The sequence below is a fragment of the Podarcis raffonei genome, chromosome 15 (assembly GCF_027172205.1).
Source record: "Podarcis raffonei isolate rPodRaf1 chromosome 15, rPodRaf1.pri, whole genome shotgun sequence".
NCBI classification, from domain to species: domain Eukaryota; kingdom Metazoa; phylum Chordata; class Lepidosauria; order Squamata; family Lacertidae; genus Podarcis; species Podarcis raffonei.
In genome coordinates this window covers 2821810-2845236 of record NC_070616.1, presented here as the reverse complement: position 1 = coordinate 2845236, position 23427 = coordinate 2821810, and the positions used below count along the sequence as shown (strand labels likewise).

At 47.9% G+C, this 23427-nt stretch overlaps 2 protein-coding genes across 6 annotated transcripts in view; one reads left to right on the top strand and one right to left on the bottom strand.

Annotated features, from left to right (window-relative positions):
• PIGL (phosphatidylinositol glycan anchor biosynthesis class L) overlaps positions 1-6479 on the bottom strand; it is a 45103-nt gene extending 38624 nt beyond the window's left edge. For 2 of the 3 annotated variants that reach the window (XM_053367642.1, XM_053367640.1), the window contains exons 1-2: positions 5809-6479; positions 2853-2952 (exon numbers count right to left, since the gene is read on the bottom strand). In XM_053367642.1, coding sequence (XP_053223617.1) covers positions 2853-2952; positions 5809-6055 — 347 coding nt within the window. In that variant the 5' untranslated portion in view covers positions 6056-6479. The remainder of the gene's footprint in view (positions 1-2852; positions 2953-5808) is intronic. The other variant, XM_053367641.1, reaches the window with a different exon arrangement.
• A 2120-nt stretch (positions 6480-8599) lies between these two features.
• Positions 8600-23427, top strand: part of NCOR1 (nuclear receptor corepressor 1) — a 113236-nt gene continuing 98408 nt past the window's right edge. For all 3 annotated transcript variants that reach the window (XM_053367616.1, XM_053367617.1, XM_053367615.1), the window contains exon 1: positions 8600-8697. The gene's annotated coding sequence lies outside the window, so the exon portion shown is untranslated. The remainder of the gene's footprint in view (positions 8698-23427) is intronic.

Sequence of the window (23427 nt, the reverse complement as noted above, 5' to 3'; positions counted from 1 at the left end):
CTGGTTGAAGAAGAACGTTTCCGCCTGGCGCCTAAAACATATGTAATGAAAGCAGCAGGCAAACCTGTCTGGGGAGAGCATTTCACAAACAGGGAGCCACTACAGAAAAGGCCCTGTTCTTGTGTTGCCACCCTCTGGACCTCTTGCGGAGGAGGCACAGAAAGAAGGGCCTCAGAGGATGAATGCAGAGTCCGGGACAGTTTATATGGGCAGTCCTAGAGGAATTGGGGTCTTCCCCGAGGCTGTTCCCGACAGATCACCACCCCTGGTTGTAATCTGTGCTACTGACTCTCAAACGTTGGGGTTATTGAAATATATATAGAACAAAAAATTAATCAATTTGAGTTGTGTGACACAAATTTGGTCTCTTAGACCCAAGATTTTTTAAGCAATGTGCACTAAAGTCACTTCTGGGTCTCTTCTGAGATTAGGAGCCCTGGAGCTTAAGTTTCATTAATTTCATGGTAGATCCGTCCCTGCTCTCCTCCACCCCGACCCTCCTCTTGGGAAACTGTTCTGCATTTTTGCACCGTTTTGTTTTTTACAGCAAAAGGGAAATCCCCAGGGTGCTCTGATTACTCAATGCTGAGAGAAAAGGGACCTATTAACTGGAGCAAAGGGGCTCTGGGAGAACTGCCACAAAACGTCAAGGAGGAGAAAAGAAAAAAACACAACCACAAATGAAAAGGAGAAGTGGTCATGGTGTCCGTACGATGATCTCAGGGCTCGAACGGGAAACGGCAACAAGCAAGGATGATGGGAAACTTGCGGCCCTCCAGATGTTGACCTCCAACTGACATCATCGCCCTCAACTACTGGCCATGCTGATGGGCACTGGAGTCTGAAAACATCTGGAGGGTCACATTTCCCCCCCTCCCTGATCTGCAAAGAGGCACTCCCCTCTCTCAGGAGCGTATGCCTCTTCTAAAAAGAGATGCCTGTCTAGCTCTTGCATGCAGTAAGGAATTAAAGGTAAAGGTAAAGGTACCCCTGCCCATATGGGCCAGTCGTGTCTGACTCTGGGGTTGCGCGCCCATCTCGCTTAAGAGGCCGGGGGCCAGCGCTGTCCGGAGACACTTCCGGGTCACGTGGCCAGTGTGACAAGCTGCATCTGGCGAGCCAGCGCAGCACACGGAAACGCCGTTTACCTTCCCGCCAGTAAGCGGTCCCTATTTATCTACTTGCCCCCGGGGGTGCTTTCGAACTGCTAGGTTGGCAGGCGCTGGGACCGAGCAACGGGAGCGCACCCCGCCGCGGGGATTCGAACCGCCGACCTGACGATCGGCAAGTCCTAGGCGCTGAGGTTTTCCCCACAGCGCCACCCGCGTCCCTAGTAAGGAATTAAGAGTCTCCAAATTGGAACATCAGGCAATTATCAGTAACCGGGAGCAGAGGATCCGTCGCTCCATAGAAAGCGTTTGATCTTCCCCAATATCAGAAGCAGAACAAATTGCTCTGCAATTGTTTTGCTAGGTGGAAAAGTTACACGCCTACAGGCCTGTACAGTGATAAGCTGTCACTTTCCTGCTTCACCCAGTGCAGACCTTCACTGGTCTAAATACAACGCATTGTGTTTTTCTCAGATCTGTGTCTTGATCGCTCCTCCCTGACTTGAAGGAGAAGTCACAGGGTCACTGGGGCTGTGGAGCCTCTATAGATACAGCCCTGCAAGGCTGAGTCACTATGTCTTCCTCTCACTTTCCCCGACCGGGCAGGAATTGCAGCACTGTGATGGACACATTTGGTGGTGATGCTGTGATTGCAACATCAGATTGGGACCTGAGATCACTTCCTTAGTGTGTATATAACATGCATGACCTCTCCCAAAGAGTCCTTGGAGCTGTACCCCTCACGGAGCTACAATTCCCACGCCGCCGCACAAACTACAGTTCCCAGGATTTTGGGGGCGGGAAGCCGCACGATTTAAATTGGCTTTAAACGCATGACTTTGAGAGACTTGGGTTCAAATCCCGACTCAGCCCACAGAGTCAACTGGGCGGCCAATCGCTATCTTTCAGCTTAACCTACCTTGCAAGATTGTTGGGAGGATAAAACGGGAAGAGGAGAACCGAGTACACGACGGCTGAGCGTGGCGGTAGATCAGTGGCGTGTGGTCAGTGGACTAGGGGGCCTAGGCTAGTCCCATAAATGTTTCCCTGGCACCTCCTTCCAAAAGCCTGGGAAGCTTCTGCCTGGCTTAGGGAGTGAGGAGTGAGGCTCATGTGCACAATGTCACGCTGTCGGCGCTTTCCCCATCACCCTCGCAAGCTGGTGACTCCGGCCCTAACAGTTCCTCTATGAAAAATTTCACTGCGGTGGATACAAACACAAGAGTAGATCGGATAAAGAACAGAAAGCCCACAAGTTGGATCTGCGTGCAACAGCAACTCTCATTGCTTTTAGATTTGTCCAGGAGGGATTCAGATAAATGAACGGAAGGCGATAATGCGATCAATGGCTACTAGCCACGAAGGCTATGCTCTGTTTTCACAGTCAGAGGCAGTCATGCTTTTGAACACCAGTTGCTGGTAAGAAGGACACTCTTGTGCTCAGGACCTGTTGTAGGCTTGCCGCAGGGATCTGGGCTGTCCACTCTGAGGGCAGGATGCTGGGCTAGATGGGCCATTGGCCTGATCCAGCACAGCTCTCCTTATGTTGCTGGAAACCACAGGAGAGGAAAGTCTCAAATGGGGGAGAGCACTGTTGCACTCACGTCCTGCTTGTGGACTTCCCCTTAATAGGCACCTGGTGGCCTCTGTCAAAACAGGCTATTGGACTGGATGGGCCGCTGGCCTGATCCGGCAGGGCTCCTCTTGTGTAAGAGCACTGGCATTTTAAGTGTAGAAAGCTACCTGTGGTCAATGATGGTCACATTGGAAGGCGGGATCCCTAGAACCAAACAGCTGTCCAGGAGTTCCTTCTTCCGGACATCCCCTTGGCTGTAGTAATTCCCTGGAAATACGAAAGAAGACAGCTGTCACACTCTGCAACACAGAATCCTCCCTCCTGTGGGAAATTGAAAGCACCAAGGGACCGGCAGCTTGCGTTAAAATAACGGAGCAAAGAAGGGAATATTAAAGAGATTTTCTTGAGTTTAACAAAACTGGTGACGTTAGTCTGCTGCATTGTAAAAAGTTCCAAGAATTCTACAGCACCTTAGTACAGGCTGCTAGGTTTGCCAGGATATGAAGGCGATAGGCTCCAGAGGTTGCTTTTTGAGGGATGGATAGGAGTAACATTTGGAAATTTGAGAGAGTGCTGTGGGCGCCAGTCACAAAATGGCCACAGAGGGAGGGGCAGGGGCATGGTATAACACAAAATGGCTGCCGTATCGAAAGCGAGACAGGACCACGAAACGGCGCAGGCATGCCCCTCCATCTGTCACGGCCACACTCTCTCAGAGAGAGAAGCTCTTTGCATCTCTCCTCTGTTCAGAACAGAACGTAGGGCTGGTGTTATGTACTGAGTTGAATAGGATCCAAAATGCAGCAGTCTGATTGGTCCACAGGAGCCACCCAATCCAACTCCTGGTGGAAGTTAATCTGCAACCTGATTGGCCTACAGGAGAATCCCGGAATTAGCCAATCATGTGGGGCCCATTGTGTAAACAATGTATATAAAGCAGACATTTCGGGAGAACTTGCATTCCTCACGACTATGTGCTGAATAAAGAGCATGAAATCCACACTCGACTCCGAGTATATTTCAGCTGGGGTCCAATACTGGCAACCGACTGAAACGTGGGCATGTTTAAAAGAGCGTGTTTGATGTGGGAGAGGCGTAGCCAGTGAAAACAGGAACTGAGCAGGAAAAGCAAACAGCACTGAGGATTTTTGAGGGGGACATTTACTGAGACCTTTTGCAGGTACCATAAAAGGTGTTGTTGGGCACGCTGGCACCCAAGGGGGCTTGCACTGGGGACCATGCAACCAGAAAGCAATCTGAGAAGGCGAAACATATTTGGCCAACTGGGTTGAGTTAAGTGCTTGGAGTCTGTAAAACTTCCAAGGAAACTTTTAATGTCTATTTTTTAAAAAGATATCTATAATGCTAGGGTTAACGGCAGGTCTTGAGTGAACTTCTCAAATCCTGCCAATTCCATACCTATTTTTAACATTTATAAAGTGCCTCTTCTGACTCACACACCAAAGTGTTCAAATTAGAGGATGTTGTTAAAACCTTAACATAAGGAGAGCACTGTTGGAATAGACCAGAGGCCCAACTGTTCTCGCAGCGGTCAACCAAATGTATACAGGAAGCTCGAAAGTGGGGTTTGACCGCGTTAATTTATAAAATCTCAAGGTAAAAGCAGCAGAATATGCACAGAAACGAACATACACATATATGTATTAGAGAAGTACGCCTGCAACAGCCTCCCAGAAGAATATAGAGGAGAATCTAATTGCTAAATAATTCCAAAGGGAGGAGGGTGTCACCACTAAAAAGGCTCTGCTACATTGGTCTAGTTCTTCCCTGTTATTTTTAAATTGCAATTTTTAGATTGGAAGGGAGAAGAAACTACTTTATACCAGGTCACTGGATTTCTTCACCTAGCCCAGCGCTGCCTACTCTGACTGGCAGTGGCTCTCTAGAGTCACAAGCAGAAATGGGTCTTTTTCACCCCCTGCTATGTGCTAATTGTTTTAAAAAGAAAAATTGCAGATGCCACTGGTTGAGCTTGGGACATTTTGCAGTTATTCTGTACCCAGTTAAGAAACAGTGTGTGTGGATGTAGCGGCCTCGTTGGCTTTTACTTCTTTTGCCTGGTTGGAATGTGTCCTTGAACCTTAATAATACCTCTTGCTTGTCTGGGTAGAGAATAGCCAGGAGTGTGTAGAAACTAGCCTACTGTACAAATGGCAAATTTTACATTTGTTGCCACGCCCACTCTTCCCTCTGGCCCCACCTTCCACTAGCATGGTGCCCCTGAAAGGCTGCCCAGAAGAGAATGTGGCCCTGAGGCTGAAAAAGCTTCCCTGTCCTTGAGATAATCTACCCTTTCATATATTTATAAATAAATGAATCTCTTACCATTCCTTATAGGCTGGCTAGTCAAAAGTTGTTGTATGCAAATATATACAGTGGTACCTCGGGTTAAGTACTTAATTCATTCCGGAGGTCCGTTCTTAACCTGAAACTGTTCTTAACCTGAAGCAGCACTTTAGCTAATGGGGCCTCCCGCTGCCGTCGCACGATTTCTGTTCTTATCCTGAAGCAAAGTTCTTAACCTGAAGCACTATTTCTGGGTTAGTGGAGTCTGCAATCTGAAGCATATGTAACCTGAAGCGTATGTAACCCAAGGTACCACTGTAGTAGTAGTTTCAATTTTGGGGGAAAGTGGTGTTATACCCATTTTACTAATATGGCAAACTGAGGAGGGAGGGGTCCATCACCTGGGCCTTCCACCACATCCTGTAATTCTCACTTAGCTGGCACTCTATAATAAAACAGTAAAAAATTAAGTATAAAATAATAGAATTCTCATTTATATATTCTCACTATATAAAAAAATACATAATATTGACATAATAATAAACACACTGCAATATATTATTTATTTATACAATAAATATAAATATTTTATTTATACAATAAATAATATACTGTATTCAGTAACAATGACATTATTATGATAACAATAATAATCCTGTGACGTCAGAACGACCTGTGCGCGCACTTCCGATCAATATAAAATGGCTGCTGCAGCGTGATGACGCCATACGCACAGCTCCGGAGAGACGGGAGCGCTTCGAAAACAGACGTCATGGTTGCTAGGCAACGCTACGCTAGCCCCCTCCTCCTCCTCACCTGTGGACCCGCAGAGCAGCCATAGCCTGGCTTGATCCAAGCTGAGGATGGTGGGGGCGAAGAACATTGCTTCGTCATCAGGGTGCGCCGTCACGAACAGGGCGCGCGTCGCCGGTCCGACGGCGAAAAGCCTCCGGTCGCTCCCCAGCCGCCACCTCGCTCCGCGTTGCCGCCTCAGCCACCAGGAAGAAAGCAGCCATAGCAAAGGCAGAGGAAACAGCAGGGTGAACAAGCCCGTTGCCTCCATGACGGGAGAAGCGGGAGAAAAGGGGAGCGCCACGCATAAAGAATCCGGCCAGGAACTCGTTCCGCGACGGAATGGTTCCGTTTGTTCTGTGCAAAAGGGCGCTCTCCCGAAAAGAGAAGGCGAGATGAGATTCACGCCAGAATCAGTCTGAAGTTTCTCGTGGGGTGGAGTGACCTGGACCCATGCATAAACAGCGCGGAAAGGATAGCAGAGGTTTGCAACAATCAATCAACTCCCCTGACTGCCCTTCAACAAACTGCTTCCCCAAACTTAACTTATGATCCAATAAAAGAGGATGAGCCTCCTGCATCAGGCCGAAGGGCACGAACTAGACAATCATCCTGCTCTCACAGTGGCCAACCGGATGCCCCAAGGGGAAGCTTCTCCCCTCCTACGGTTTTCAGCAACTGGCATTCAGGGGCATAGGCAAAGCACAGCCATTGTGGCTGGTTGATAGCCTTCAACATGGATTTGTTTTCAAAGGATTTGTTTTCAACATGAATTCGTTTTCAAAGCCATTGAAACTGGTGGTCGTACTGCCTTCTGTGGGAGCGATTGCCGTACTTTAAACTCTGCACTGCTTGAAGAAGTCCTTTTTTATATGTCCTGACTCTTCCAACATCCAGCCCATCACTTCTAGTGCTTTGACAGAGGAGAAGAACTTTTCATTATCCACTCCCTCCATGCCATGCATAATTCTATAATCCATCAGACTTTTTGCATTAAGGAAAGTTACAGAGAAAAGCACTGGAAAATGTGGAATAATGCTCGGCTTGGATGCAATGGAATCTAGCCAACATCTCCCAATCCCCCTGCAAATGAATCAGGATGAATGCTCAATAAAGAGGTTGTCTGGCAGAACCCTTCATTTCAGTGTTATGCATTATACATCTTCAAGCCCCAACTCATTCAATACTCTATCCTGAATCTTATACAGATGGTTAAAAATAAAGCTATCACCAACTGCTTAAAAAAATCAACAAAGGAAAATCCTATGATCTTTATGCATTTCATTGCTGGTCTTCCTATATATTAATAATAATAATAATAATAATAATTTATTATTTATACCCCGCCCATCTGGCTGCATTTCCCCAGCCACTCTGGGCAGCTTCCAACCGAATATTAAAAACAATACAGCATCAGACATTAAAAACTTCCCTAAACTTCTACTATATATTTATAACTTCTGTTGGCTAGCAGCCAAATAATTATAAGGTTGTCACATTTTTATGTACATAAATTATGTGCTTCCTACAGCTAAATAGCAGGTAAGAAAACATAGGTGAACTTTTGACCATCACTATAATTCCATACTCCCTACCACATTGATTTCTTACCTTTTATACTCTTAAAGGTACAGATATGTTGTCCTTTAAGAAAAAAAATGAGCAGCAAAGAAAAACAAGCGCAGCAACCTTGATAACATGGCATATTTATTTGACCTTAAGAAAGTGTTTGTTGGGGGATGGGAAGACACAATCTTTCTGGTTATGTGCTGGCTGTTCTAATCAAAGTACAATCCAGGGAATGGGTATGGCGGTTGCCCAGTGAATTATGGGGAAAGAAACACCTGTAAGCTGGTGAGCACTCCTAATGCTTCTGTCTTTAGGAACCAGCATATCAACCTCTCTCAAGTAGAAAAATGTATTTTAAAGTATTCCCCATGCCCCTCAACAAAACACCCCAGGGCTGAATAGATGGAATTTGGGACTCTGGATTTAAATGGTATTTTCAGCACCCTCTTTAGATGAAAATCTGTTTTTCTCCGCTTTCCTTTAAACTGTGACAAGCAAGCAGTGCTGCATGGGGGCGTTCCTCATTCTGCTGGGTGGTGGCTGTACTTTTGCCCCCCAAATCCTGTCTGATTGCTTCCCCTGCTTGGGAGACCGACTGCAAGAGAGGAATGGGCTCCTGAACCTTTAATTGCTTGCTTAATTCCTTTTTCCAGCCAACTATTAAAGGTGCAGAAGCCCCGCCTGTGTAACATCCGACTAAGCGACTTCATTTTTTATTTTTGTGTGGTTTCCCTCCTGGCTCTCCATCGTTTCCCGGAAGTCTTATCTGATGCGTCTCTCGCTACACCCTTTACCTCTATATACTCCCCGACCTCTCCCTCAGAACCCCGCTCCCTTCCTCTCCTCTCTCTTCTCGCGTCCTGCTCTCCCATTGGCCGGCTGCTCAGAGCCACGCCCCCTCAGCCCTTTTTCGCTATTGGCCGGGGGCTGCCGTCCTGCTCTCCCGGAGAGGGAGCGTTTGCTGCTTCGCTGCCGCGCAGGTCCTGAAAGAGACATAGTGAGCTCCCGTCGCCCAAGCACCCATTTCAAAATACACTTCTGGAGGGTCAAGAGAAATAAAAAGAGGGTGGCAATCCACCCTAAACCCCTTGAGTTGAGGTGTATATTCTCTCCATTGTTATAACGATTTCGCACGGTTGTTTTGATGGCCGCTCTACGGAGCTGCCAGGACTCTTCGCGGTGAGGGAGAGGGAGGCGGGGGAGGAGTGGGCGGAGCCTCCGCGGGGCCGGAGGGAGGGGGAGGGGACGGCGGGGAGGGAGGGAGGGAGTCAAGATGGCGGCGGTGTTGCTCCTGAAACCGCCGAGGTGCTGGAGGAGGAGGAGGATGGTGAAGATGGGGATGAGGTAAGGCGCCCGGGGAGGGGTCGAGGAAGGCGGAGGCGGGGAGGGGGCGCCATTAGCCCCCCCCTCAGTGGGAGGGGAGAAGAGGGAGGGCGAAGGCAACGGGTGGGGTCGGGTGGGGGAGGGGAGGCAACTGACAGGTCGGGTGGGGGAGGGGTGAAGGGGTGACTGGAGGTGGGGGGGGTAACTTAAGGGAAGGTGGGGGGGCCAAAGGGAGGGGAGTAACTTCATACCTCCCCTACCAAAAAAAGGATGACTTAAAGGAGGGGGATGTACCCGCCTGAGCTCTTACTCAGAGTAGACCCATTCGAAACTGGGTCTACTCTTGAGTATGGCTAAGTGAGGGGTGGGGGGTTGAAAACGTGCAGAACTGAAAAGAAGAGTCTGGATTCCCTCTAAGGAAGGAAGCCTCCCCCTAGTAAGTGTGGCGGCCCTATAGGGCGGTCCTTTAAGAACATCTTATAATCATCATCATCATCATTAACTGAATTTTAATGACGCCAGTGTAATCGAACAGAAAAGCTCACTGGAGTTCAAAAGAAAGACGTGTTATCTTCCAAAGTGTTTACATAGGGCTGGGAGGGGTAAACAGGCAGTACTGTATTTGGGGTGACGGAGACGGCGTGGTGAATCGTGTCCCAATATTTAGTTGCGTTGTGCTCTTAACTCTTAAACATACTCTGAGTAAACCTCTTGAAGAGTAATGGGGATGAGTTAGCTGCCTGCGTTGCTTTCAAAGGGTCTACTCTTGAGCGGAACTGAAGTTTGATTCCAGCCTAAGAGAGAGCAGGGACGGTTCAAGGCATGTTGATTAGGGATTAAGACCCCTTTAAGCTCAGCGGGGTCCTAAATGCGGTCCTAACTACATCAACTCAGGAATGAGTCCTGTTGAATTGCAGAAGGGGTGTGTAGGTCTTACTCCCAGGTAAGAGGCTTATGGGGTTAGGATTGCAGTACAGAAGTGTAGCTGAAAAGACTGAACTCTTAAGCATGCTTTCTTGGAAGTAAGCCTTGGTATTTGTGTGTTTTTATGTTGGAAGCCTTGGAGGGCAGTTTTTATACATTTAATCATAGACTCATAGAATTTTAGAGTTGGAAGGGATTCCTGCAATACAGGAATCTCAACATGAGACCCCCACACATCCAATTTGAAAACATACCAGATCTTGCTTAGCTTTGCAAATGTTCTAGCAGTTTAATTGCTGCCTATGGGAGTAAATAGACAAGGGGGAGATTCCTTCTTCCTTCCCAACTGAGTGGACAGTGCAGCCCTATAAATCTCTACTCACTCACTGGGACTTGCTCCCAGGTAAGTAGGCATAGGATTGCAGCCAAATTGCTCAGAAGCTTAAGCATATTTATTCAGAAATAAGCTCCTTTTGCTTTGAGGGGGCTGGGCTTCCCCCTTGTAAATGTGGCTTGTATAGTACTCTAAACTCTACTCAAAATGGACATCCTGAAATTATTAAGGTAGTCATGTCCATTAATTTTGGTGGATCTGCTTTGAGTAGCAGTAACCTTGGAGGGCAACCCTGTGTGTTTTAGGATGGCAGCCTTATAGGGTTAATAAGTGAGTCTTAGGATGGCAGCTTTCCTCCTGAGTAGACCTGCCTGGTGAGGTTGACACCACCAGTTTCTTTTGGATTAACCCCCAGGTTGATGAAGCCTGCAATTGTTGCTCAAAAAGCAAGACCGCTTATGTTCAGCTGGCTTTTATCCATTACTCCTGAGAAAGTGCACCTTGAGTTCCTGCTTTGCGGTGCAATTCTGTTCACATTTGCGCAGAAGTAAGTCTCTCTAGGCTCAGTGGGCCTTACTTCCAAGTAATTAAACACAGATTGGTTGCAGTCCCAATGCACAGTTAAACTGTTGGTAAACCTCATGGAAGACAGTTGTGTTGGGGTCTTACTTCTGTGGCCATCCAAATGGTTCTGGCCTCCCAGCTCCCACCAGCCTCGGGCCAGTATGGCCAAGTCTCTGGGATGATGGGGTAGTAGTGGGTAATGGTTAGATTATCCCACCAGGACCTGGGAGACCCAGGATTCAAATCCCTGCTTGGCCATGAAACTCACCGGCTGTGAGCTTGGGCCAGTCGCTGCCTCCGTATTCCCTCATACAAACCTGCCTGGGTTTTGAGATCATCAGGGGAGGCCCTTGTCTCAGTCCTGCCACCCTCACAGGCGTGCTTGGTTGGACTCAGGACAGGGTCTTCTTGGTGGCTGCTCCCAGACTTTGGAACTCCCTAGAGAAGTTAGAGTGGCTTCTTCCTTGTTGTCTTCCCACCAGCAGGTGAAGAATTCCTTGTTCCCACAGGCTTTTGAGAATTGAATGCTTTGAATGAAACAGCTGGCGCTGTTTTTATTGTAATTATTTGTATGCTTCATGTATGTATATAGCTTCATCTCTATGTTTAATTGTTTTTTAATGGTTGATTTTTCTGTGATTTTAGCGGTTCTTGTTTTCATCTGCAAGCCACCTTGAGTCCCGCCAGGAGAACAGGCAGGGTATAATTATATTTAATAATAATAATGAAAGCAACAATAACAACGCCAGCAAATCCCATCATTCACAGCCACCTGGCTGGGGGCTGATGGGAGTTGTAGTCCAAGACAGGTGGAGGACTACTGATTGGCACATATGGAGATTTTAGTAGGCATAGTTTAGGGGGAGCTGACATGGAAAAGGAGTGGATTATATTGGTTCTGGGCAAGACTAATATAACAGGGGGTGCAACTTGTAATCTTGTCTGCATTGATTCTGCAAGTGAACTCCCCTGAACTTCAAGGGGCTGACACCTGAGTAAACCCATATAAGATCACACTGTTCATCCCCTTTAGATGTCAATGAGGAAAAGAACTACACAACTTTTAGAAGACATCTGAAGGCAGCCCTGTATTGGGAAGTTTTTAATGTTTGATTCTTTGTTATGTTTTATATATTCTGTAAGCCTCCCGGAGTGGCTGGGGAAACCCAGCCAGATGGGCGCGGTATAAATATTAACATTATTATTATTTAAAATGCACTGAACTGAGCTTTTCCTTATTTTGCTCTCTTTCTTTTTCAATGCCATGTGCATTGGCACATGGATGCCAACGTCTCATTAACGCTGCTCTTCCAGTTTTATGGTGCTCTGTCCGGGGATGTGTCTAGGCTTGGGGAAAGAGGTGGAACAGCTGAAGAAGTCAACGTGCAGTGTGGGTGTGTGGTCAGGGGTGTTTTGCTGGTGTTTTTGGGGAGAACAACAGCAACAAAAAAGAAAATAATACTTCCAGTGCAACATGGGCGGGTATAGACTGAAGGGACGGAGGGAATGTTTCTCCAGATGATAAAGCTATTGGTGGCTGCTAGCTGTGATGGCTGTGTGCAGGGTTCGAAATTAGCAGGGCGCCAGGTGCATTTTGCCCCCAAAGATTCTGCATTTGCGAGCATCTCAGAGTCTGGGCGCCATTTTTTGCCCCTGGCTGACACTCCAGGATTACTGAAACGTACAGTGAGGGGAAAACGTATTCGATCCCCTGCTAAATTTGCCCCCTGATGAAGAAATGACCAGTCCATCATTTTAATGGTAGGTTTATTGTAGCTGTGAGAGACAGAATAACAACAGGAAAACCCCCAGAAACCCAGAAGACAAAAGTCAGAGATTGATGTGCATTATAATGAGTGAAATAAGTATTTGATCCCCTATCAACTAGCCAGATGTCAGGCTACCTGGGGATCAAATACCGTATTTTTCGCTCTATAACACGCACTCGACCATAACACACACGTAGTTTTTAGAGGAGGAAAATCCGTAGGCATGCCACCCGTAGGCATTCCCTCCATAACACGCACAGACATTTCCCCTTACTTTTTAGGGGGGGGAAAAGTGAGTGTTATGGTGCAAAAAATACGGTACTTTCCCCCCCCCCTCACTGTATGTGCTTTGAAGCCTCGAAGTATATGTTAAGGATAGACAATACTTTAAGGAACTAAACAACCAAGAGTAGAGTGTTTTGAAAACTGAAGTATGGTACCAAAATTTGTATTGTCAGCACCAAATTAAACACGTATTAACAATTTCTGCTAAAAATGTGATATTAGCAATGTGTCACTTAAGTGAGTTGCGTATTAATTCATGCTTATCCAAATAATAAACAAAAAGTGTTGCTGCCCCCCCCCCCCAGTGGCGACTAGACATTCTGTTTTGGCGCCCACAACCTAGGTCCCAGAAGCCTGGGTTTTGGCTCCTAGCTTTTCCACCCCAGTTTCTAACACTGCCCAGAGAATAAAGCTATAGGTGGCTGCTAGCTGTGATGGCTGTGTGCTGTCTATACTCTTGGAGTCAGTATATGCCTCCAGACTCAATTTGCTTGGAATCACAAGGGACAAGAGTTGCTGTTATGCTCAGGTCTGGCTTGCAGGTTTCCTGAAGACATCTGGCTGGTCCCTGTGAGGATGGAGTGCTGGACTCAGGTCTGATCCAGCTGCAGGGCTTTCATGTTTAGGACTCACAACTTCCACTCATCCCCAGCAGCAGGCATGGCCAATTGTCCGAAGGCCACCAGGTTGGGGCACCCAGGCTTTGTAGTCCAACCCTAGTGTGTCAGCTGTACCTCTTCCTGGAGATGTCTGGTCTGGCCACATGGCCACACCTCTTAATCACATCCCATTTGGATTACTGTGGCACGATCTACGTGGGGCTGGCTTCGAAAAGTGCCCGGAAACTTCATTTGGCCCAAAGAACCATTGCCCAGGGCTGGTTACAGGGAGCCCTTATTACAGCAGCTCCACTGTGGCTACCAGCCTGATTCCGGGCACAATTCAAAATGCTGGCTATTACCTATAAAGCCCTATAGGTTTTAGGCCCAGGCTAGCTGAAGGACCCTATTCTCCCATATGAACCTGCTTGTTCTCTGAGGCCTTCAGGGGAGGCCCTTCTCTCAGTCCCACCACCCTTACAGATCTGCTTGTTGGGGACGCAGGAGAGGGCCTTCTGGGTGGCTCTTCCCAGACTTTGGAACTTCCTCCCTAGAGAAGCTCCTCCCTTGCTATCCTTCCGCTGGCAGGTGAAGACTTCTTGCTCCAACAAACTTCGTGGAACTGACTGCTTTTAAGGAAAGGGTTTTCAATAGCTCAGTATCTGTGTCCTTTTTATCTGTGTTTTAGCAGATTTGGTATTTACATTGTTTTAACCCCATTATGAGGGACGCAGGTGGCGCTGTGGGTTAAACCACAGAGCCTAGGACTTGCCGATCGGAAGGTCGGCGGTTCGAATCCCTGCGAGGGGGTGAGCTCCCGTTGCTCAGTCCCTGCTCCTGCCAACCTAGCAGTTCGAAAGCACCTCAGAGTGCAAGTAGATAAATAGGTACCTCTCTGGCAGGAAGGTAAACGGCGTTTCTGTGCGCTGCTCTGGTTCGCCAGAAGCGGCTTCGTCATGCTGGCCACATGACCCGGAAGCTGTACGCCGGCTCCCTTGGCCAATAAAGTGAGATGAGCGCTACAACCCCAGAGTCGGCCACGACTGGACCTAATGGTCAGGGGTCCCTTTACCTTTTAACCCCATTATAGATAGTTTCATTACTTTTTGACTGTTACCTTTTCTTTGTTTTTAGCTACCTGTTTTTTATCCATGTTTGTTTTGGATTTTTGTGAGCAGCCTTGAGTCCTCTGTTCTGGGGGAAAGGCAGGATATAAATACATAAAATAATGGGGAAAGGCTGCTTCCATGCTTGACCCAGTGAGCAGGAAAAGGTCGCTCAGAAAGGCTGGGTCCCACTTGAGAGTTGATGCAGATGTCGCGGAAGAGGCGGGTTCTGGCTAGGGAAAGCCCCAGGCACCCATAGTCACCTCTCTGTGTCTATATGATGTGTGTTTCTGTCTAGACGCTGGAGGCTGGTGGTAGTACAGCCCTCCCATCTCTTACCTCCAGCCTCATTCAGAGGAGCTGGAGGTTGAAAACTTTGTCACCTTTTCCCCATTCCCCTGCACTTTTGGATTGCTGCCTGCCTAAGTCAGGCATTGCTGGCATTGCTGCTTGCCCAGGCTCACTTGTTTCTGGGACTCCCATAAGGGTCTCAAGCCTCTGCTGGGTCTGAGCAACTGAGTCCTCTGTGATCAAAGTTGTTTCTTGCAAAGCTGCACCCCAGCTGCAAAATTCTGCCTGCAGAGAAGTGCCTGGCTTCTCTCCCCCAGCCTCCCTCCCCACAACCCTGGTTGTGGGTCTTGAATGACGTTGTGTAGACGTGCGTTCCCTTTGCAACTCTCTGAAGGTCACAACTGCTGCCCAAAGTTACTCCACGCCCCCTCCTGCCTCCTTTCCCCCCCTTACCCACCCACCCCTTTTGTCCAGGACAGGGCCATTATTCCCTCCTGAAGTCCTTCAATGATTTACAGATATTTCTCGCTCTGGTAGGTTAGCTCATTATGTCAGTGTTTCAAAATGCTTGGGCAAGTGTGATTTATTGATTGATTTATTAACTTGGCGAGAGCTGTCACAAAGCAAGAGTCTAGGCCACTCGTCTGTGAACCAGGAAATCCCCGTTTTCAGATCTCACAGCTGCCAGGAGGGACCAGAAATGGGTGTCAGAGAGAGCCCCTACTCTGAGAGCAGAAGGTCGGTTCAATCCTCAGCATCTCCAGTTACAAGGATCAAGTGACACATGACGATGATTTGTTCAATTTTTATTCCCCCATCCCCTGCCAAAGGGGTCCTGGGCAGTAAACGCATCAGTACTAAAACTTTTTCTTTCTTTCAAAAAAACATGTTTAAAAATGGTTAAAAACACTTGAAAAACAGTGATCTGGAGCAATGTCTTTCAGGCATCAAAATGCCTGCGTAAGCAGGAGTCTTTTTTAAATCCCTTCTGAAAGCTAATAAAAAGAGGGAGCAGGTGCACCTCACTAGGGTTGCCGTTTCCATGGATGGGGAACCACCACAGAGAAGACCCTGTCTCTTGTGTGAAAATCACCAGGGCCGCCTCCTCCCCTGACAATGGTAGGGCCCGAGATGGGAATCGGGGAAAGGCAGCTATTTTTTGCAAGAGAGATGGCCCTGGCGTTTCTCCTCGTTCGGACTATTCCCAATGTGCTCAAAGCGCTTTGCATTGGCATGGCAGGCTGTCCCAGGATTCGGGGGTTTATTTTTCTTTTTTGCAAGGTTGGCTTCTTGTCCCAGGGTGGTTTGATCGAGCGGGATGACTTGCTGGCTGCCTTCCAGCTCTGCGAAGTGTCACGAGGCGCCTTGGGACGGTGTGTCAGCTGATCAGCTGATCGCTGGGCAAAGGTGTCCCTGTTTGAGTGTCTCTGTGGATTTAAAGAGAAAGCAGGCCTCGGGTCTTCCCCTGCTTGCTCCAGAGCTAGCCTGGTAGGAGGCGGTGGAGAAGGCGTCAGGGTGGGAGCAGTTGCCGTTGGTCATTCCAAATGCCGGGGTATGGATTAGATATGCTGGGCTATAACTGGGCTGGCCTCATGGCGGGGGGCCTGTCACGAAGCGAATTGCCATACAATGGATTAGGAGCTTTGGACTGTGCTGATCCCTCTAGCTCAGTATTGCCTACACTGACTGGCAGCAGCTGTCCAGGGTTTCAGGCAAAGGGACATTGCTAGCCCTACCTGGAGATGTCAGGGATTGCAGTGGGGGATTCTGCATGCAAGGTGGATACTCTGCCAGCGAGCTACAAGATTCCAGTCCAAACGATTCTGAATGAAGGGCTGATTTACATGGGAACAAAGGAAGCTGTCATACGCAGAGTCAAACCATTGATCCATTTAGGATCAATGCCAGGGATTGAGCCCGGGATCTTCTAAATGCAGAGCAGATACCCCACCGCAGAGTTTTGGCCTTGTAGAAGGATGAGGTAGTTATGACTGCAAGGAGAGCTTTCCCTTCTTGTCAATTTCTCTTTCTTCTAATTTCCCCCAGGTGCAGGAGGATCAGTTTGCTGCTTCTGTATTTAATATATCTCTGTGTTTATAGTATGTATGCACATTTCAGAACATCCCTGTACTGCTTGATTGCAGTAAAACTTCAAGCACTAACTAGATATACCGTATATGTTATGAGGGAATCATAAGAAGGAATTCCAAGGCTGAACCAGTGATCTGAACCTGCTGCAAGGCAGCAGCCTCCGTACGTATTTAATTCAACTAGCAGTTTGTAAGCATCCCAATGCAGTGAAAGAGCAGAGCAGAGAGCACTGAGAGAACTATTGTATGAAACAGTTAGGAGCCCCACTGCAATAAAATTCATTAAGGAACAGAATGGGCTGGCCGCTTGTCATCGGTGATGTCACAGGCGCTGTCCAGTAGGTGCCTGTGGCACTTGCCCAGTGTCATTCCATGTAGCAACATCCAATGGGGCTGTGCTGGTCAAGGAGAAAGCTGCCCTTTCGGAGCATCGTAAGTGCTTCCTTGGTTCTGCATTGTTCCTGGAGGTGATTTTGAAAAGTGCAAGAGAGGAAGTGTTGGTTCTCAAATCAAGCCTTTCCCCGTTCTCTCCCCCCCACCCCCACCCACTTTTTTAAAGCACAGTGCATGCTAATTAGGTTGCTATAACAATTGAAAGCGTTCGGGATTTTGATAGTGCCCAACGGTGTGATCCAACACCTCTGGTCATGCAAGCCCCACATGCCTCTCTTCTAGTGCAAAAATGTACATCTCCCGAGCGATGGGAACTCTGAATTTAAGCTTTCCATTTGGCTGCACTTGTAAGGACACCAAGCGAGATCTCGCACTCTGAAAACTTAGCAGCACAATCAGATGCGCGTTTGTTGGTACGCTAAGTCCCGCTGTGTTCAACAGGGCTTAGTGAGTGTGTGTAGGGTTTCCCATGGGCAAATTCTACCCAGAGGAATGCAAGAAGAAGCTGCCTTTTACCAAACTAGATCACTGATCTATCTAGCCCAGAATTCTCTACAGCCAGAGGCACTGTTGCTTCTGGTTACCAGTTGCTGGAAACCCCAGGAGGGGAGAAGAGGGTGCTCTTGAACTCAGGTCCTGCATGTGGCCTTCTCAAATCTGCCATCTGGTTGGCCACTGTGAGAACAGGATGCTGGACTAGATTGGCCCCCTTTGGCCTGATCCCACAAGCCCTTCTTACATTCCTATAACAATAATAACAATAATATATTATTTGTACCCCACCAATCTGGCTGGGTTTCCCCAGCCACTCTGGGCGGCTTCCAACAAAGATTAAAAATACATTAAAATGTCATGCATTAAAAGCTTCCCTAAACAGGGCTGCCTTCAGATGTCTTCTAAATGTCAGGTAGTTGTTTATCTCTTTGAAATCTGATGGGAGGGCGTTCCACAGGGCGGGTGCCACTACCGAGACGGCCCTCTGCCTGGTTCCCTGTAGCTTTGCTTCTCGCAGGGAGGGAATCGCCAGAAGGCCCCCGGAACTGGACCTCAGTGTCCGGGCTGAATGATGGGGGTAGAGATGCTCCTTCAGGTATACTAGCAGCAGCACTCCCTGCCCTGTCTGGAGATTGAACCTGGGACCTTCTGCATGCAAAGCAGATGTTCTGCCCCTGTTCTATGGCCCTTCCCCAATCTATGAAGCTGCCTTACGCAGTTGGTCCACCCGGATCGGTATTTTCTATACATTGGCAGGGTTTCAGGCAGGGAGCATTTTCCCCCAGGCCTGAGATGCCAAGGGAAAATAAGAGGGAAAATATTTAAAGCAGCCTGACAAGGATGCATGAGTTTCTGAGGTGTATGTAATATTGTAAAGGTAAAGGGACCCCTGACCATTAGGTCCAGTCATCGCCGACTCTGGGGTCGTGGCGCTCATCTCGCGCCAAGGGAGCCGGCGTACAGCTTCCGGGTCATGTGGCCAGCATGACTAAGCCACTTCTGGAGAAGCAGAGCAGTGCAGAAACGCCGTTTACCTTCCCACCGGAGCGGTACCTATTTATCTACTTGCACTTTGATGTGCTTTCAAACTGCTAGGTTGTCAGGAGCAGGGACCAAGCAACGGGAGCTCACCCTGTCGCGGGGATTTGAACCACCGACCTTCTGATCGGCAAGTCCTAGGCTCTGTGGTTTAACTGGACAGGGATCCAGGGATAGGGGATTTGCCTTCTCACACCCAAACTAGCTTGTAGAAAGTAGGCTGGAAGGCGGGTGAATTAGGGGTGGGCAATGGTTGCTGTGAAATCCAGCAAACAAACTTTCCCCCACCCGGCAGGGATTATTCCTTCTTTTTGTTGGTGAGGCCTGCGGCTCAGCAGCAGAGTATCTGCGCTGCGTGCAAAAGGTCCCAAGTTCATTCCCTGCAGGTAGGGCTGGGAAAGACCCCCTGCCTGAAACCCTGAAAGTCTGCTCTGAGTCAGTGTGGACAGCAGTGAGCTAGATGCAGCAGTGGTCTCACTGCTCCTATTTAAACCAGCCCTTTGTTCAGAACCATGAGGACCGGAAACTTACTTCATTTTAAGAGGGCTCTTCCCCTCCCACAACTCATCAGTTCAATACAGCTGCAAAGAAGTCATCTTTGGGGGGTTAACGGCCAGCCCTAAATCCGAGTCCCTGATAATGCTATGTAGCCCAGCAGGGGAGGGGGCATTAGGGGAGGGGGCAAGAAGAAAACTATCCTCTCCTCCCTGCCTGAATAGCTCTACAAGGCTCCTGTTCGAAGCTTCCTGAGCCCTTGACGAAAGTGAGCCTACGCTGCAACGTGTTGTTGCAGTTCTTGCTTATCTTTGTCGTTCAGGTGGATGCCTGGGCGCATGGAGATTCCTGCAAGTGCATGATGCAGTGAGTAAACAGTGGCTTGTCTAAAGCCGCCCTGTGAACACACTGGGCAGAGGTGTAATTTAAATAGCTGACTTCCTGACTTCCTGACTTGTATGAACTATGACTTGTATGGTGAACCAGCTCTTCTCTTCTCTTCTCTTCTCTTCTCTTCTCTTCTCTTCTCTTCTCTTCTCTTCTCTTCTCTCCCCGCCCCCATCAGAAACTAGGGGAATGCCCAGGTCAACCACACGTTCACATTGCTCAGCCTGACTCTTAAGTTCCTCCACCGGGACTTGTCGGGTTCTCCTTCTGTTTTGCAAGTGATTCTCATCTGGGTTCCTCCTCTACAATGGAGCAGAGTGGGGCCACCCCAAAGTGTTTGACTGCTGTAGCAAAAATTATTATTATTATTATTATTATTATTATTATTATTATTATTATTATTATACCTTGTTGCACAGGTTTAGGAAGCTTTTTAGTAGAAGCTCCCTTTGTTCCTCTTGCCTTATTATTATTGTTGTTGCTGTTGCTGTTGTTGTTGTTATTATTATTATTATTATTATTACAGTGGTACCTCGGGTTATGTACTTAATTCGTTCTGGAGGTCCGTTCTTAACCTGAAACTGGTCTTAACCTGAAGCACCACTTTAGCTAATGGGGCCTCCTGCTGCTGCCGCGCCGCCGGAGCACAGTTTCTGTTCTCATCCTGAAGCAAAGTTCTTAACCTGAAGCACTATTTCTGGGTTAGCGGAGTCTGTAACCTGAAGCGTATGTAACCTGAAGCATATGTAACCCGAGGTACCACTGTAATTGAAATTACATACTGCCCTATACCCATAGGTCTCAGGGCAGTTCACAGGATAAAATCGCCTTCGTAGCGTGGTGAATGCCTGGGATGCAGAAACAAACCATGCTTTATTTATCTATTGATTACATTTATATCCCACTTTTCCTCGAGGTGGTGTACATTGGTCTCCTCCTCCATATTTTATCCTCCTGGGAGGTAGGTTAGGCTGAGAGTGAGTGACTGGACCAGGTTCACTCAGTGAGCTTTGTGGCTGAGGGGGATTTGAACCCTGATCTCCCAGGTTTGAGTCTGACTGCACCACACTGGCTGTCCAAGGTTAAGGAAGAGCACTGAGCTCTTGCAAGCGCCACACCATAGTTGAAACCGGCCGAGGGTTGTAAGCCCACAGCAATCCGTGGCTTCAGATTGTGGTTCTTTGGCAGCGAACGCACCGTTGCTAAGCTGCTGGGCAGGATTTGGATGATTAGGCAGACTGTGGTTTAATAAACCATAGCTTGGCAAACTGTGGTTTGCGTGCGAAAGAGGCCATAGACCTTGTTGCTTTCCGGGTTCCTGCAGATCGCTTAAGGCAGCCTTGCCAAATGCACGTCTCTGAGCTGGGATTGGGTGCTCAAACAAACCACGGTTGAATAAGCCATCGTTTGGTAAACCGTGGCTAGGTACTATGTGCAAACCTGGCTATAGCACACCCTGTACTTTTCCAGCAGATGGCTTAAGGCGCTTTTGCCAAGGATACACCCCTGGCCGGCCTTTATCTTCAAGAAAACTTAGTGCAGGCCATGCTTTCCAACTGTAGTTGAGAACTACGCTCCTGAGCCCCCGGCTCAAGGGGGCTTGCAGTTGGGGTCTCCGCTGAAATGACGTGACCTTTTTAGACCAGCTGCGCGGCCCAACAGAGCACTTGAGAGCTGCGTTCCTGGTGCATCTGAGCGAGGGTGGGCGAGACAGTTCCCAACAGCTGTTAACAGTAGCGGAGGATTATTGTTTTTTTTAGCGGGGGGGGGTCCCTTTGCTTCACTCGTGGCTCCCTCTGTCTCCAGCGTAAGCGGTGCTATTTTTGACGTGTATGGGATTATCAGGTCAACGGGATGTGGCATTCTGTCTCTGCTGCGGAACGGATTCTTTTCGGGGCTTGGTGGACGAGACCGTCCTTATCCCGGGCAAAGCTCGCCGTAGCGGGGAGGGGAGGGGAGGGAGAGAAGAGGAAACTGTGAAACCTCAGGGGAGAGAAGTCAGAGCACTGGTTTCCTGTCCCAGAATACACGAGTCCTGCGTCGGGGTATCAGATCTAGGGCATAGAGCATCATTTGGGATTCCTGCAGGAAGATCTTCTCTGATCGCTGAGAAGCCACGACTTTTGCATAGCCATTTTTTTGGGGCGGGGGAGCTGTGTTCTAGGTGCCATCCAAACAAACAAACAAACAAACTTCACCCTTGGGTGACCAGGTCCCTGGGACTTTCTTTCTGTGCTGACTTGGCAGAAACACACGCAGCGTTCTCGACTGTTCCATCTCGGAAGCAATTGGTTTCCTGCACAATGGGGATTTACCCTCATTAACACTAATTACTGGAGGCTAGATGGGTTTGGGGAGGGTGCGTGGCTCGCCACAGTCGTTTCAAAAACAAAACACAGTGCGGTGGCCATCTTAATTTTTTTTAAAAAAGAGCAAGTTGTTAGGGTCATAGGCTGTGGAGGAGCCTGGTCAACTGCCCAGATGTCACCTCCATACTTTCAAGCATATATTTGAATCCATAAGGACAAGTAACTTGCTTCACTTGCTCGAGTGATTTTTGCCCAAGGATGGAAAGAAGAAAACGTCTCAACAAAAGAGGAACAGCAGCAGAAGTTATTAGAGTACAGTATTCAGAAATGGCTAAACTTACTGGAAGATGATAAACCCTTTAATGTAGAATGGAACCAATTTACTATTGTAAACAAATTAAGACTTTAGCAGGATTAAAGTAAAAAAATGCACAGTGACAGAAAACTTAGACTGATTATTTGGGATAAATAATAATTAGGGATACCGGTAATTTGGAAATGCAGTAAAAAAGCAGTACATGTGTTAGAAACCACAGAAAGGGGGGGAGAGTCAAAATACGATGTGGAATAATTTAAATTTATGTTTTGTGCTTGTTGTAAAAGGAAAAGTATAAATAAAAATGGCTTGGGTTTTTTTTTGTTTTTTTTTGCAAGTTTGATCCCTGTATGGGACAGCTGCATATTCCTGCATTGCAGGGTTTGGAATAGATGATCCTCAGGGTCGCTTCCACTTCAGTTCTATGATTCTGTGACCTGAGATGGGTCTTGAAGTGCTGCTTCTGTAATCACACAGAACACCTCCCCGCTTTCTTGCCTGTGTCGACTGTCTGCAGAGCAGCGCAGTGGTTGTGGAAGCCTCAAACACGTGCCACGTTAGCCTGAAATCTATACGGCCACACAAGTTTGAGGTTGGAGGGACAGGGGCAGGAAAGGCAGGAGCCACCTAATAATAATAATAATAATAATAATAATAATAATAATAATAATAGAAAAGTCTTGAGGCTCCCAAAGGCAGTGTTAGAAACACAGACATGTAAGCTAATTGCCAAAGTGGCACCTTAAAACTAAGTTATGACCGCCACAGTGGAATGTATAGGAGCCATCTTTTCCATTATTATTATTATTACAGTGGTACCTCGGGTAACATACGCTTCAGGTTACATACGCTTCAGGTTACATACGCTTCAGGTTACACACTCTACTAAGCCAGAAATAGTGCTTCAGGTTAAGAACTTTTCTTCATGATAAGAACAGAAATTGGGCTCTGGCGGCGTGGCAGCAGCAGGAGGCCCCATTAGGTAAAGTGGTGCTTCAGGTTAAGAACAGTTTCCAGTTAAGTACGGACCTCCGGAACGAATTAAGTACTTAACCCGAGGTACCACTGTAATTGTTATTCATTTCTATGATTTCTATTTCTAGAGCCTTCTCTAAGGGACATTTTGCTTTTCCCATATTTATTGACCAACTTAATTTATAGAGCTGCCCCACAGCAGAAGAACTGTAGGAAGCCAGTGTGATTCAGTGGTTCAGAGTGTTGGAGAGATCAGGGTTTAAATCCCCACTCAGTCAGGAAGCTCACAGGGTGACCTTGGAGTCAGTCGCAGCCTCTTTACCTGCCTCACAGGGTTGTCGTCAGGATTAACTGAGCCGGGGAAAGGTGTGTGAATCATGG